Source organism: Equus przewalskii, chromosome 30, assembly GCF_037783145.1.
Source record: "Equus przewalskii isolate Varuska chromosome 30, EquPr2, whole genome shotgun sequence".
NCBI classification, from domain to species: domain Eukaryota; kingdom Metazoa; phylum Chordata; class Mammalia; order Perissodactyla; family Equidae; genus Equus; species Equus przewalskii.
Window position 1 is genome coordinate 21868308 of NC_091860.1, and position 12773 is coordinate 21881080.

General features: G+C 38.5%; 1 protein-coding gene across 15 annotated transcripts in view; it reads left to right on the forward strand.

Annotated features, from left to right (window-relative positions):
- The window catches only part of USP6NL (USP6 N-terminal like), a 256383-nt gene that overhangs the window by 175194 nt on the left and 68416 nt on the right, over positions 1–12773 (forward strand). For 13 of the 15 annotated variants that reach the window (XM_070601422.1, XM_070601417.1, XM_070601419.1 and 10 more), the window contains one exon: positions 10801–10868. In XM_070601422.1, coding sequence (XP_070457523.1) covers positions 10801–10868 — 68 coding nt within the window. Of the gene's footprint in view, positions 1–2617; positions 2763–6373; positions 6526–10800; positions 10869–12773 lie in introns of those variants that run through there. The other 2 variants (XM_070601412.1, XM_070601414.1) reach the window with 2 other exon arrangements.

Sequence of the window (12773 nt, forward strand, 5' to 3'; positions counted from 1 at the left end):
ATCCATCCATCCACTCATTCATTTATTCCTTAATGGATATGAAGGACTTGTAATAATTAGAAATGCTAGTCAGAAATAGATTATGACTTCTCATGTCTGAATTTTAGAGTCTTAACAAAATGTTAAGTGCCACCTTGAAATAGAATTTTAAAAACACAATAAAATATATGAGGAAGCTAAGAATCTTTAGCAAAGGTGTACTTTTTGCAGTGAAGGTGTATCTGGAAAATAGCTTGTAGGGGCTGGCCCCATGGCCGAGTGGTTAAGTTTGCTCGCTGTGTTTTGGTGGCCCAGGGTTTTGCTGGTTCGAATCTTGGGCGCAGACATGGCACCACTCATCAAGCCATGCTGAGGAGGCATCGCACATGCGCACAACTAGAAGGACCCACAGCTAAAAAAGAAAATATATACAACTATGTACTGGGGGGCTTTGGGGACAAAAAGGAAAAAAAAATTAAAATAAAAAAAGAAAATAGCTTGTAAATCTAATTTTAAAAATAAATTGATATATTAAGTGTTTACCTGGTTGAATAATTCATATTAATAATTAATTTTGGGTAAGTTTTTTATCCTTTTAAGAAATATTTAGTGAGCAGCTACCATGTGCTGGACATTGTGATAGATACTGGAGATTCCAGGATGAATGAGATACTGTCCTTTGTTCATGGAGATGACAGATTAATATAAGAGACATGGAAATAAATATGTTCAATACAATGTTAGAGGTAACTGACTGGAAATACAGTAGATCCAGAGAAGCAGTGGCCAGTTCTGCCTTTATGGCCATGGGCAGCGGTAAGGCAGGCCATGTAGACGCTGCCGAGAATTCATGATTAAATTTGAGGAAAATAATTTCCTTCTCTATTACAATGAATCCTGGTCAGTAACTGTTTCTAGGACTTTAAAAATTATTTTGTTCCTCGTCTTTCTAGAAATTAGGAAGTAGGTAATAGAAGCCTGCCCAAGAATTGTTGCCAAAAGTATAATTTTAAATATTTTATTAGTTATAGAAATATTATATATCTACTTGATGCTCAGTGTTCCATGTTTAAAATATTGGAGGTGTGTCCTGTTCTTAAAGCTCTTAAAAATATATGCTTACGAATAAAACAAACAACCTACCAATGATAAAATGTTGATGTTTTTACTTGTAAAAGGAAGAGGAGGGCCTGGACAATTATGGGAACACTATGAAAGGGTAGTTGAGATGGCGATTGGGAAACTAATTGGAAGAGAAATCGTGTGAGTACTAGATTAGAAACGTGCTGAGTAAAGAAGGTCGCTTACTTGCTTGGACTGTCTAGCACTGTCAGTTCTGCAGAGGTCCTGTGGTCACTGGAGGAAAGAGGGAGGTCAGGCTAGGAGAACCTTGCTGCATCTCTCCTCAGTCCCACTCACGCTCCTTGCTTGAAAATTGGGCTTCTATATAAGAATTTGTTTGAAGAAATATGTGCTACAAATTTAATGAAAAATGTAAAAGCTATTAAAGCATGATATAATAGAAAATGTTGATGTAATGCTGGTAGTGATAGAAATATTTTTAATAGAAAGGTAAAAATCATATTTACACTGATAATTAAAATCTGAAATTGAAGAGCGTTTAGGGTTATTTTGAATGCTTTTATTTTATCAGACAATGCATTTTAAACCAGAGTCATGTGACAATGTAGATGGGTCCTCATGTGGCTCTTTGGAAGAGGAAACCTGGGCATTTCGGAGGACTTTTGGGTTTATGGCCTTGGTTCTTCCATGTATTTAGCTTTCAGAAAGCCTTGGGCTGTCCCTTCCATGGTCCTGATTATTTATACTGTATTATAATTGCAGAATCTTTTGTTGTTGTGTTGTTCCCAGGTGAACAGAAGAAAGAGGGAGGGAAGCCAAATGATTTTTCTGAGATTATTACCCTAGTGCAAGAAGGAAGAAGGAGATAAATGGGTTTCTAAGGTTGTGCATTTTTCGATAAGACATTTGTTTAACATGGAATTAATGGAGTTATGAGGTGGGAATGGGACTGGACTGGAGTGCAGCGGAGTATTGGATTATAGATTCCCTCCCGGCCGAGGGAATAAAAGCGGCAGGAGGAGATGCTGGGTCCGTTCCTGCAGGACCCCTGGTGTGTCGTTGGCTTAGGATACCTTGGTATCCTGGGATGCGATTGCAGAATCAGCTTTCTCAGGGGGAGGGGAGGTATATGCAACTTTTCCTTGCATGTTTTTAATTTCGTCTCGCACAGAGTGACCAATTAAAGTGAGTGGTATTTCAGGTTCTCTTGTGACTAAGCGCACCTTCCTGTATTTTGTTTGCTGGTAGTTATGTTTTGATGTTGATCTGCGTAACTCTACTTATTCCTCCTTTGAGCATCCCTTCCAGCCTTGGAGCTAGAGCATGGCAAAAGAAATGCTGAAGTTTTTAGCAGTGGTGCCTATTAAGATTTTACCATTAAAAACATCTTTATTCTTGATAGATCCTAGTCCATAGTATACTAAGAAAGTGATCACAAATAACTGAAACCATTGCTCAGGCACCGTTGATACTTACGGTCTCTTTTGGTTGAAAGGTGAGATGGAGTTAAGGAACTCCAATCACAGACGTGAATAACCTATTCACATTATTTCAGGAGAAAAGCATTTGCTGTATGAATACATTGAGCTGGCAAGGAAAGCCATCAGGACCTGAAACATGAAGCAGCTCAGGGATGGCCTCTTCTGTCTTTTTTCAGGCTAAAAGGTCTCTGATGATGACTGCTTTGCTCTGCATATCAGGTAGTGTTTTCCTCTCTGCAACAGCTGCCTTTTCTCAGCTTGCTGGTAGTTTCTGCTTCCCCCCTTTTTCAGCTTGCCTTTGCTCGCCATTGCCCATTAAAGCTCTTTACCTCATGATGTTTCATGTAACTCCCGTAACACAGTGACTCTCTCAGTTTATCCTGGTTCTGACTGCTAAGAGAGGACTGGTTGAATACATTATGTTAATGCATTAGGAAACTTCACAGCTGTGAAAAAGGTTGAGGTAGATCCATTGATGTCTTGGAGTCAGCCTGAACTCTGCGTTCGGTGACAGCACATGTGGAGCCTGGTCAGTGGCCACCATAGTGGGAGTATCTGCAGTGTGGAAATGGGCAGATGCCACAAACCAGGGATCACAGCCTCTACTTCTTCCCTCCAAGAACCTATTGCTGAACCTTTATTGGCACACCACTGGGTCGATCTATAGGTGTTAACACGCACAATCTCCAAGGTGTACTGTTAAACCGAAAAGAGTAAAATGTAGAATAACTTATAGAATGATTCTAGTTTTTGAATAGAAAAGGGAGATTTAAATATACGTGTGTGTGCATGCATTTCTGCTGATTCTTGTATAGTGTGGAGAATATTTTTGGTAGGTAACAGTGGGATGGCGCAGATCAGAGTTTAGTTTTAGACACTTTGTCTATATCGACAAATTGATACATTGCTTATGAACATTAAAAGCCAGTACAGTTTTTACATAATCATAAAATACTGTTGATATCATTTATTTGAATCTCAAATATTATGATGAGCTATGTAGGAAGGAAATATGATCCTAATGTCAAAAGTGTCGAGGTCGCATGAAGTCACTTTTCCCATAAGCCATCAAGTTCACAGCCATGCCTCTTTGTACCTTACTTCATGTTGTGTTTTTTTTTTTTTTCCTTCTCCCCAAACCCATGTAGTACATAGTTGTATATTGTAGTTGTAGGTCCTTCTAGTTCTGCTATGTGGGATGCCACCTCAGCGTGGCTTAATGAGCACTGCTAAGTCTGCGCCCAGGATCTGAACTGGGGAACCCTGGGCTGCTGAAGTGGGGCGCACGAACTTAACCACTTGGCCACGGGGCCAGCCCCCATTACTTCATGTTTGACTGTGACTTTTATCACTTTCTGCTATGCTTGTTTTGAGATTTCTAATATTCCTCTCACCCTCTTTTTTTGGTTTCTTTTGTATGTAAGCTTTTACTGTATTGCTAATAATAGCCATGATCTATGCATTGTCTAGAATCCACTTTCTTCCTGAAGACACCTTGTAGTCCGTATTCTAATGTAGGCCAGTTGCTTTCTAGGCAGCTACACAGTTGGCATCTGGAAATGTCTAATTTTAGCCTCCTGAGATTTCATGGATCCTATATCTGCCCCTCTTTTTGATTCTGTTAAAGAAAAAATTATTTTGATCCTTGTTAAAGCAGTAAAGAAGACTTTATTCAAGCCTGCTGCAATAGGGGAGAGAGAGTGGGTTCAACTCCAGATACAATAAGGACAAGTCAGGATTTATAGCCAATGAGCAGAGTGCGGAATTCGGTGAGTGGGAAATACTGAGAGGAGCCATCAAGGGTAGGGGGACTCTTGCGAAACTGACTTAACGGTATTCGTGGTAAAGGCAGGCAGGGTGAGCAGATATCAACGGTCAGGGGGACTCTCCGTAAACTGACTTAGCAGGATTCTTACTACAGCGGGCCTAGGCACGCTGAAGACGGGATGGGAGGCCGGGTCGAGGCCCAGTTGAGAAGAGGGCTCAGACGAGCCTGACTAAAGTTTGGATGAGAAGGGAGTCTTTGTCAATTCTTTTTTGTTGTTGTTGTCCTGTTTTTCTGTAGTATATTCTCAAATTCTTTTTAAAAGAAATGTTGCATAGGCAATGAATTTTGAATCCTTGTATTAGTTTCTTATTGCTAGTGTAACAAGTTATCACACACTTGGTGGCTTAAAACAACATAAATTTATTCTCTTACAGTTCTGATGGCCAGAAGGTTGAAATCAGTTTTCCTGAGCCAAAGTCAAAGTGTCAGTTTCAAAGTGTCAAGGTTCCCTCTGGGGCCACTAGGGGGAAATCTGTTACCTAGCCTTTTCTAACTTCTGGAGGCCACCTACTTTTCTTGGCTCGTGATCCCTTCCTTCCTTCCTCACATCACTCTAACCTTTTGCTTCCATCACCACATCTCTTATGGCCTCCATTTTTTTTGTTTTTTTTGGTGAGGAAAATTGGCCCTGAGCTAACATCCCTGCCAGTCTTCCTCTGCTTTGTATGTGGGATGCTGCCACAGCATGGCTTGATGAGTGATGTGTAGGTCCACGCCTGGGATCCAAACCTGCAAACCCTGGGCTGCCAAAGCAGAGCACATGAACTTAACCACTATGCCACCGCACCAGCCCCTCCTACATCCTCCTGTGATGTTCTTGTCTCTCTTTTATAAGGTACCTAGTGATTGTGTTGGGTCCACCTGCGTGATCTGGGATAATCTCCCTGGCTCAGGATCCTTATTTAATTAGATCTGTAAATCTCTTTTGGCATGTAAGGTACATTCACAGGTTCCAATGATTAGGATGTAGACATCTTCTTGGGGCATTCTTCAGCTCACCATACCTTGTAATATCTAAAAATGTTTTTATTTTTTCCTCATGCTTAATTGATAGTTTGGCTTTGTATAGAATTAGAAGTTTATGATATTTTTTTCCTCAGAACTTTGGAAATAATGCTTCATTATCTTCTACATGATAAGAAGTCTGATGCCAGTCTGGTTCTTACTCATTGGTACATGACTTGAAACTTTTCCCTCTCTCTATGCTTTGGAGATCTTTTGCTCATATTGAATGTTAGAACTGGCTTAAGCTGAGCATAAATTTTATTCGTGAGTGTCCAATTAAGTGTAATTAATGTTCATAAACATGTCTCTAACATGGCTGTTAGTTTTCCAAGGTGGTTTCCAAATTGTAGGTCGCTACCCATTTAAAAGAAAGAAAGAAGGAAGCAATGAAGGGAAGAAGGAAGGAATAAATAGAATAGAAAATGTCATGGGGCCATCCCACAGTAGTTACACATATTGTTTCATGAAACATTTGTTTCACTTGTGTACATGTGGTGTGTTTAAAAATTTTCCGAAACATTCCAAAATTTAGCATGTATTTGCTCAGTGTCTGAAACAGGGGCTGAAGTTTTCACATTAAAAATGATCATTAGAAACTATGTTAAGATATGTATTTGAGAAGAAGAGCATTCCTCCTTAGCTTTAGTTTAATGTTTTAAATAAAAATTCTTCTGTTGCCCCGTGGCAAGTTCTATTAAAAGTAATAAGAACATGGCTAATTCTGAAATACGAAATTGAGGATATTCTGAAGCTGCTTGTTGAAAGCCTGTTTGTTATTAGATGGAATGCTGGGTGTAGGCTGGTGTGGTTCATACTTGGGATCTAGCCTGAAAGACATGTTTTTACCCTCAACAAATATCATCTTTGTTTGAGTATCTATAGTCCATGTAACCACAGCAAGGTCTTTTTTCTCCCTGAGAATGTATCTCAAACATCATCTTTCTTGTCTTTGTTTCACAATAGTTTAAAGTAGATCTGCCTTCTGCTTTTCTGTTTCAGTTTGTTGCAGAATGTGTCAGGTACCACCTAACCCTCTTGGTGTGCCTGAGAACTACAAAATAATAATGAAATCTTGGAATAGATAAGTTTACTCTATGAGGACTGAAGCGGTTGTTAATTCCCAAGGCCAGACTGGTTATCTAACAAAGGGTAAAGTACTTTTTAAGTTGAAATTGTGGATTTATGTATTTTTAACATTCATCTGTCAAAATGTACACTGGGAAAAATGGTTTGCTGTCAGTTTTATTGGATTGAGTTTGAAATTTACTAATTTTGGATTATGATTTGGGGTTAAGTTAGTGATGCTAAGTTACAATGCCTGCTTTCAAAAAAGGTAATTCAGGAGGATACTTGATTCTTAGAAGTCTTGTGTTTAAGTGGAATTAGAGGTCTTCTTAAAATGTTATGGTTGTCAGTTTTTAAAATGCTTCTTAAAATGCTATAGTTGTCATTTTCTTCCACAAATTTGTGCCCAGAGATGTTTTCCTGTATACTTGAGTATTTAATCCAAATGTCTTTTGATCCTTACTACTTAAAATATGCCTCTTATACTTTGAAACCTTGTTATATTAAGTGTAAAGTCAATAAAAATAACTTGATTTAATTTGGCTTGAATAATGTAATAGGGTTTTCAAATTTGATAATGACATGTGCTGTAAGTACCAAGTAACACAGCTGTCATTGTTTAATAGGTGCCTGGAACTTTGTGCACACTTGCACACAGACACAGGACAGCTGTCGAAGCCCTGTGGTCAGTGTTTTAGGGCACGCTCTTTGTTCTTGCACTGAATTTCTGTATAAGCAATCAGAATGAAACCAAAGGGAGCATTCTAGGGTAATTCCTAATGAACTTCTCAACTATAGAGACCGTATGAAACGTAATTTAACTACAGCAAATTCTGCATCAGGATACGATACCACTTCTTACTCTAAAGATGATTGCCTCACAATGCAGATTATTAAATGTCTCTAAACTCAGTGTTGGGAAAGGTTGGCATTTCCATTTAATCTCTTCAAAGAAGCAGGTTTGGCTATATTTTCTAAAATTAGTTTGACTTTAAACCCACTCTCTTTTTAGAATACAGATCTTCCTTGACTTACAGTGAGGTATGTCCTGATAAACTCCCTGTAAGTTGAAAATATCGTGAGGAAAACGCATTTGCAGAACCTACAGAACATCCTCGCTTAGCCTAGCCTACCTTGAATGTGCTCAGAACACTCACATTAGTGCACAGTTGGGCAAAAGCAGCTCACACAAAGCCTATTTTATAATAAAATGTTGAATTTCTCATGTAATTGATTGAATGCTGTACTGAAAGTGGGAAACAGAATGGTTGTAAGTGTATCAGTTGTTCGCACTCACGATCGTGGGGCCGACTGGGAGCTGTGCTTGCTACTGCTGCCCAGCATCACGAGAGAGTATGGTACTGCCCGTCGCCAGCCCGGGAGAGGATCGCAACTCAAAAGTCGAGTACAGTTTCTACTGAATGCTTCTTGCTTTCATACCATCAACTCAAACCGTCATAAGTCAAGAACCATCTGTACATTCATTAATATTAAAAAATTTTCTCCCATGGGGAAATATAAGGGTAAAAATTTTCTAAAGGAATTTCAAGATTTAGAGCTTATTTATTTGATTTAGTGTCAACTGTTCGAATCATGATAAAGTATATCATCTTTCCCATAAAATTAGGATACAATTTCATCCAGTTTCAGTACAGCCTCTATTATGTGATTAGGTTTTCCTTTCTGGAAATCTCTAGTCGGGAAATGATCTGCGTAAAGCTTTCTATCTAACAGTTTGCCATAATGACGTTTTCTTGGGATACTTTCATCTTCACATTCCAGCTCCATCCCATTTCCACTTCTTGCCTTTATACTTTTAAATTTCTCCTTGCTAAGTTGGAAATACAGTTGAGACTCCTACAACTGGCGGCAGGAATAAAGGACTGGCATAGTATATATTCAAGGAAAAGCCTTCATCCATTGAATTTGGCCTAATCCCCGTAGAAATTCATGCTTAACTCTTCTGATAACGGAAATGGAATTTAATAAGTAGTCAAGTTTTCTACTTTGAGTTTAATTTCTATTAATTTACTTTCTATACCCATCTGTAGAAGTATGAGTGTGATGTTTTAAAGCTGGGCAGCAGAGGAGGAAAAAAGGAATTGATAGAGGTTCATAAGTCTGAAATAGGATAATGAATATGTATATCATTCAGTTGATTATTGCAGACTTCCGATTGCATTAGTTCACTGTGACAATCTGAACCAGCCTGTACTTTTATTGGTGCATTCTATTATTTATTCACGTTTCCCCCAAGAGATAGCATATTGACATTTTGTAGTCTAACTGAGAAAAGCAGTGACATAAACATTTTTTCCCAAGTAAACTGAAAAATTTACAAGCTCTCATCTTGCTACTTTTTACTATTATAAACACCCTTGTGCTCGTTTACCTCATTGGCATAAATCCCTAGAGGTGGAATTGTCGGGTAAAGGTTATGCCTGTTTTTAAGACTTTTGATATACATTATCAAACTGCTTTCCAGAAAGATTTTATACACTTATATGTCTACCCTCAGAGTAAGGTACTGCAGATGTCCCCACGCTGTTGTCAACACTGAGTAATAGCACTGCAATTTTTGGTAGTCTGAGATAGGTGCAAAGGGATATTTTAAAACTTGTATTTCTTTAGTTTCTAATGAGTTTGATTTTTTCCCATGTCTTGGCTTTTAAATTTAGATTTTATTTTAGTGAGAGCTATCCTTGGTTTAAAGATTCAGCAGACTGTGAGACTTGTTTTGGAAAATAGCTGACTTGTATACTCCTCCCCCCTCACTGCCCACCCCATAGAGTAACCACTCCCCACCCCCGAGCTGATTCTTTCTCTGTTTACTTCGGAGTGCTGGATACAGGCCTTGTTGCCACTTCCTGCTTCTGCAGTTTCAGGCAGTATTTTGGTTTCCTGCTTTGGAGGGTGAGGAGTTGGTTTTCTTCTGTGCACCCAACCTCTGCTGCAGCCATGGCACATCTCTTCAACTCTCAGGGGGTGTCTGACTCCCTGTGTTTAAGCCCACCCCTGCCTCTCCTCAGGAACCCACTTGCTGGGCCTTTGAGGGAGGGGATTTAAAGACTCCCCACATTGTCGTTTTAGTGGCCTTTTAGGAGGAGTGGGTATAAAAGTGTGTGTTCCATCTCCCATCGTTAACTGGAAGTCCTTTTTCGTGTCTTTAGTAATCATTTTTATAAAGTAATGGTTAAAATATGGGCTATGGAGTCAAGACTGTCTGAATTTGAATCCAGCTTTCCTGTTAACTAGGTTTATGACCTTAGACAAGTTGGTTAAAATCTCTAAACCTCATTTTTTTCGTCTGTGTAATAAAATTAATATGAAACCTCTCTTAGAGTGTTGTTGTGAGAATTAAATGTGATAAGGCATGTGAAGTGCTTTTCACAGTATCTGCTGCCTGGAAGTGTCTTACCGTCTGCCAGGCACTTAGTAAGAGCACAAATATAGTTGTCTCTAGTAGGATCACAAATCTAGTTGTTTCTGCTATTGTTACTCTTGTGAATTTCTTGCTCATGATCCTTGCCCAATTTTCCAATGGAATGCTTGTCTTCTTGATCAGAGGTGCCTTTTATATAGTCTATCATTGGTCTTTCATTTTTATTTATGGTACTTGGGATGTGTCATTATATCCCTACTATTTCATGTTATGATCTCCACTTCTGTTGTCAGATTTGTGTTTTTGAGATACCTGGTGGTAATAAAAAAGAAGAGTGTGTGTGTGTGTGTGTGTGTGTGTGTGTGTGTGTGTGTGTACGCGCATGCGTGTGCATGCGCAAGTGGGCAGTAAAACTGGAGATTTTTATAGAAGTTGGGGCAATTGATAAGGGGGACCTTATCATTGGCTAAATGAAGAAATGATTATTTTCATCTTGTAAGAGAAATAATTTTTTTTTAATTCCTAAAGTATATCTTGTGCTGGTTTATTTTTTGGACAAATCACCTTAATTTTCAAAAGCTATCTTGAATGTTCTTATCATCTACCCAAGTGGATTTCATCTGAAAACTTAGAGTTTTCAGTTTCGGTTTCTTTTTTAATACTAATTTTCATGAAATTAGATCCAAAATTGATTCTTGGATAAGATTTATCATTATCCTCTAAGTTAATGCTATGTTAACAAATTTGCTTTCTTTTGAATATCATATATAATATTGAAATGGTTGATATGTTGATATTTCAAAGTTGTAGTTACAGATACTTATCTCATCCTTTTAAGTTTATTTGATTTTGCTAGTTTGTCATTTTAGGCAGTATTGGTTTATTGTACTATTTTTATTTGTTTTGTCTTAGTTTTATAATTAATTAACTTTATGATTCTTTAAATAACAGGTAGTCTAAATTTGGTCTCTCCACAGATTCAGACCAGGATGTAGCACTCAAACTTGCCCAGGAGCGAGCTGAAATAGTTGCTAAATATGACAGAGTAAGTATTCGTATTTACTCATTGAGTAAGTTTTATTAGAAAAAACGTATAAATAGAAATGGATTTGCTTTTTGGAGAGCTAAAATTCCGGAAGCGTTTGTTTACTTCCTGTGACCACTGAAGTCATCTTTTTTCCTGACCTCGTCCCCAGATTTTCTCTCCCTCCTCTCCTCTGCCCCAGCCACTCTGGCCTCTTGCTATTCTTCCAACGCACCAGCCTGCTTGTGCCTCAGGACCTTCACACTGGCTTTTCCTTCTGCCTAGAACACTTGGATCTTGGATATCCTCAGGCCTCGTTCCCTCACTTCTTTCAGATCTTTACCCGGATGCTGCCTTCTCAGGGAGATCTTCTCTGACCTACTGCTTAATACCCTCCTCCACTCGCTGGCTCTCTGTATCCCCTTTCTCTTTTATTTTTCACTATAGCACTTATACCAGCATACTTGATATTATACTTATTTTGTTTGTTGTCTGCTCTCACTCCTAGAATGTAAAATCTGAGGGTAAGAATTTCTTTTGTTTGATTTACTCTTGTATTCTAAATACCTAGAACAGTTCCTGACTCATACTAGGTATTAAATAAATATTTGAATACATTAGTATATAGAATTAAACACTCATTTTATTCATAATTTATATGTGCTATTAAAAATTTAACAGGATCTGAAAATTTGAATTTATACATTATTTATCATCTCTATTAGCATTGTATCCTTATGTTAATTATGGAATCTGTTTTTTGATGTCCTAGAAAAATCACAGTTGTTGGCAATTTACGTGTCTCCTTATTACTGCCTTACCTCTTAATGTCTATAATGAGTTGTTGCAGTGATTTATAAGTGTCAGGTTTTATATTTATATCACTTGCATGTAATTTCATATCTGTTATTTTTGATTATTTATGAGAATAACAGGAGCATGAAATTATAGAAAGCCATCTGGACTGTGCCCTGCTTCCAGGGAGGCATTCAGGCAGCGCTCAACTTAACAGTTAGGTTCCCAGAGTTCGTTTCCAAGTTGCTTGTTTGGAACATCAGACACTCCCATTTTTGTGATTAGGTTTTAGTGTAGTCCATGAAAAACCCAACTAATTTATTTTACCGCTTAACTGATTTAAAACCAATAGAACTATCATTCATTCATGCTTGCATGCATTTTTCTTTTTCACACCATTAACCAGTTTTTGGCCAGGCTAGGCATCATGCTAGGCCTTGGGGATTCATGGTACAGACATGAGTTACAGCAGTCCTTGCCCACAAGATGCTCACAGCCTACTCGGAGGAGAACACATGAGCAGACAACTATAAAATATACTCAGATAGAGGGGTCCACAAGTTGAGTCTGAAATTTGTGGGATTGATATAGACTGTTACATTTGGGGTTCCTGATCAGTGCTAGTTAATAGCCTCAGAGCAGAGTGAGAAGAGCAAGAGAGGACAGAGCTCTGGGCACCTCGACAGTTGAGAGGTACCCATGAAGAAGCCATCAAAAGGAGACTGGGAGAGGGTTGAGGAGAACCAAAGAGGATGGTGTCATGCAGGTTGGGGAATAGGGAGTGAGCAACGTTGACAAGTGCACTGAAAAAATCCGTTAGATAAGGCCTGAAGGTTGTCCCCTGGATTTGACAATGGGAGATCATTTTTGACTTCGACAAGAATAGCATCAAGGCTGATGTGGCTGTGAAGTAAAGAAGTAGAGAGACAAATGGATAGCTCACTCTTCTGAGAAGTTTGGATGAAAAGGCAGGAAATACTTTTTTCTAAGACATGTTCACTCTAAAACTTTCAAGTTTGACACTTTATTCTTGTGTGGCTTTCTTATCCTCCGTTGTTCCCTCTTTCCCAATCATCTTTTCACAGGAACCCAAGTTTAATTGTGGCTTAGCTACATGTCAGCTGTTGCCAA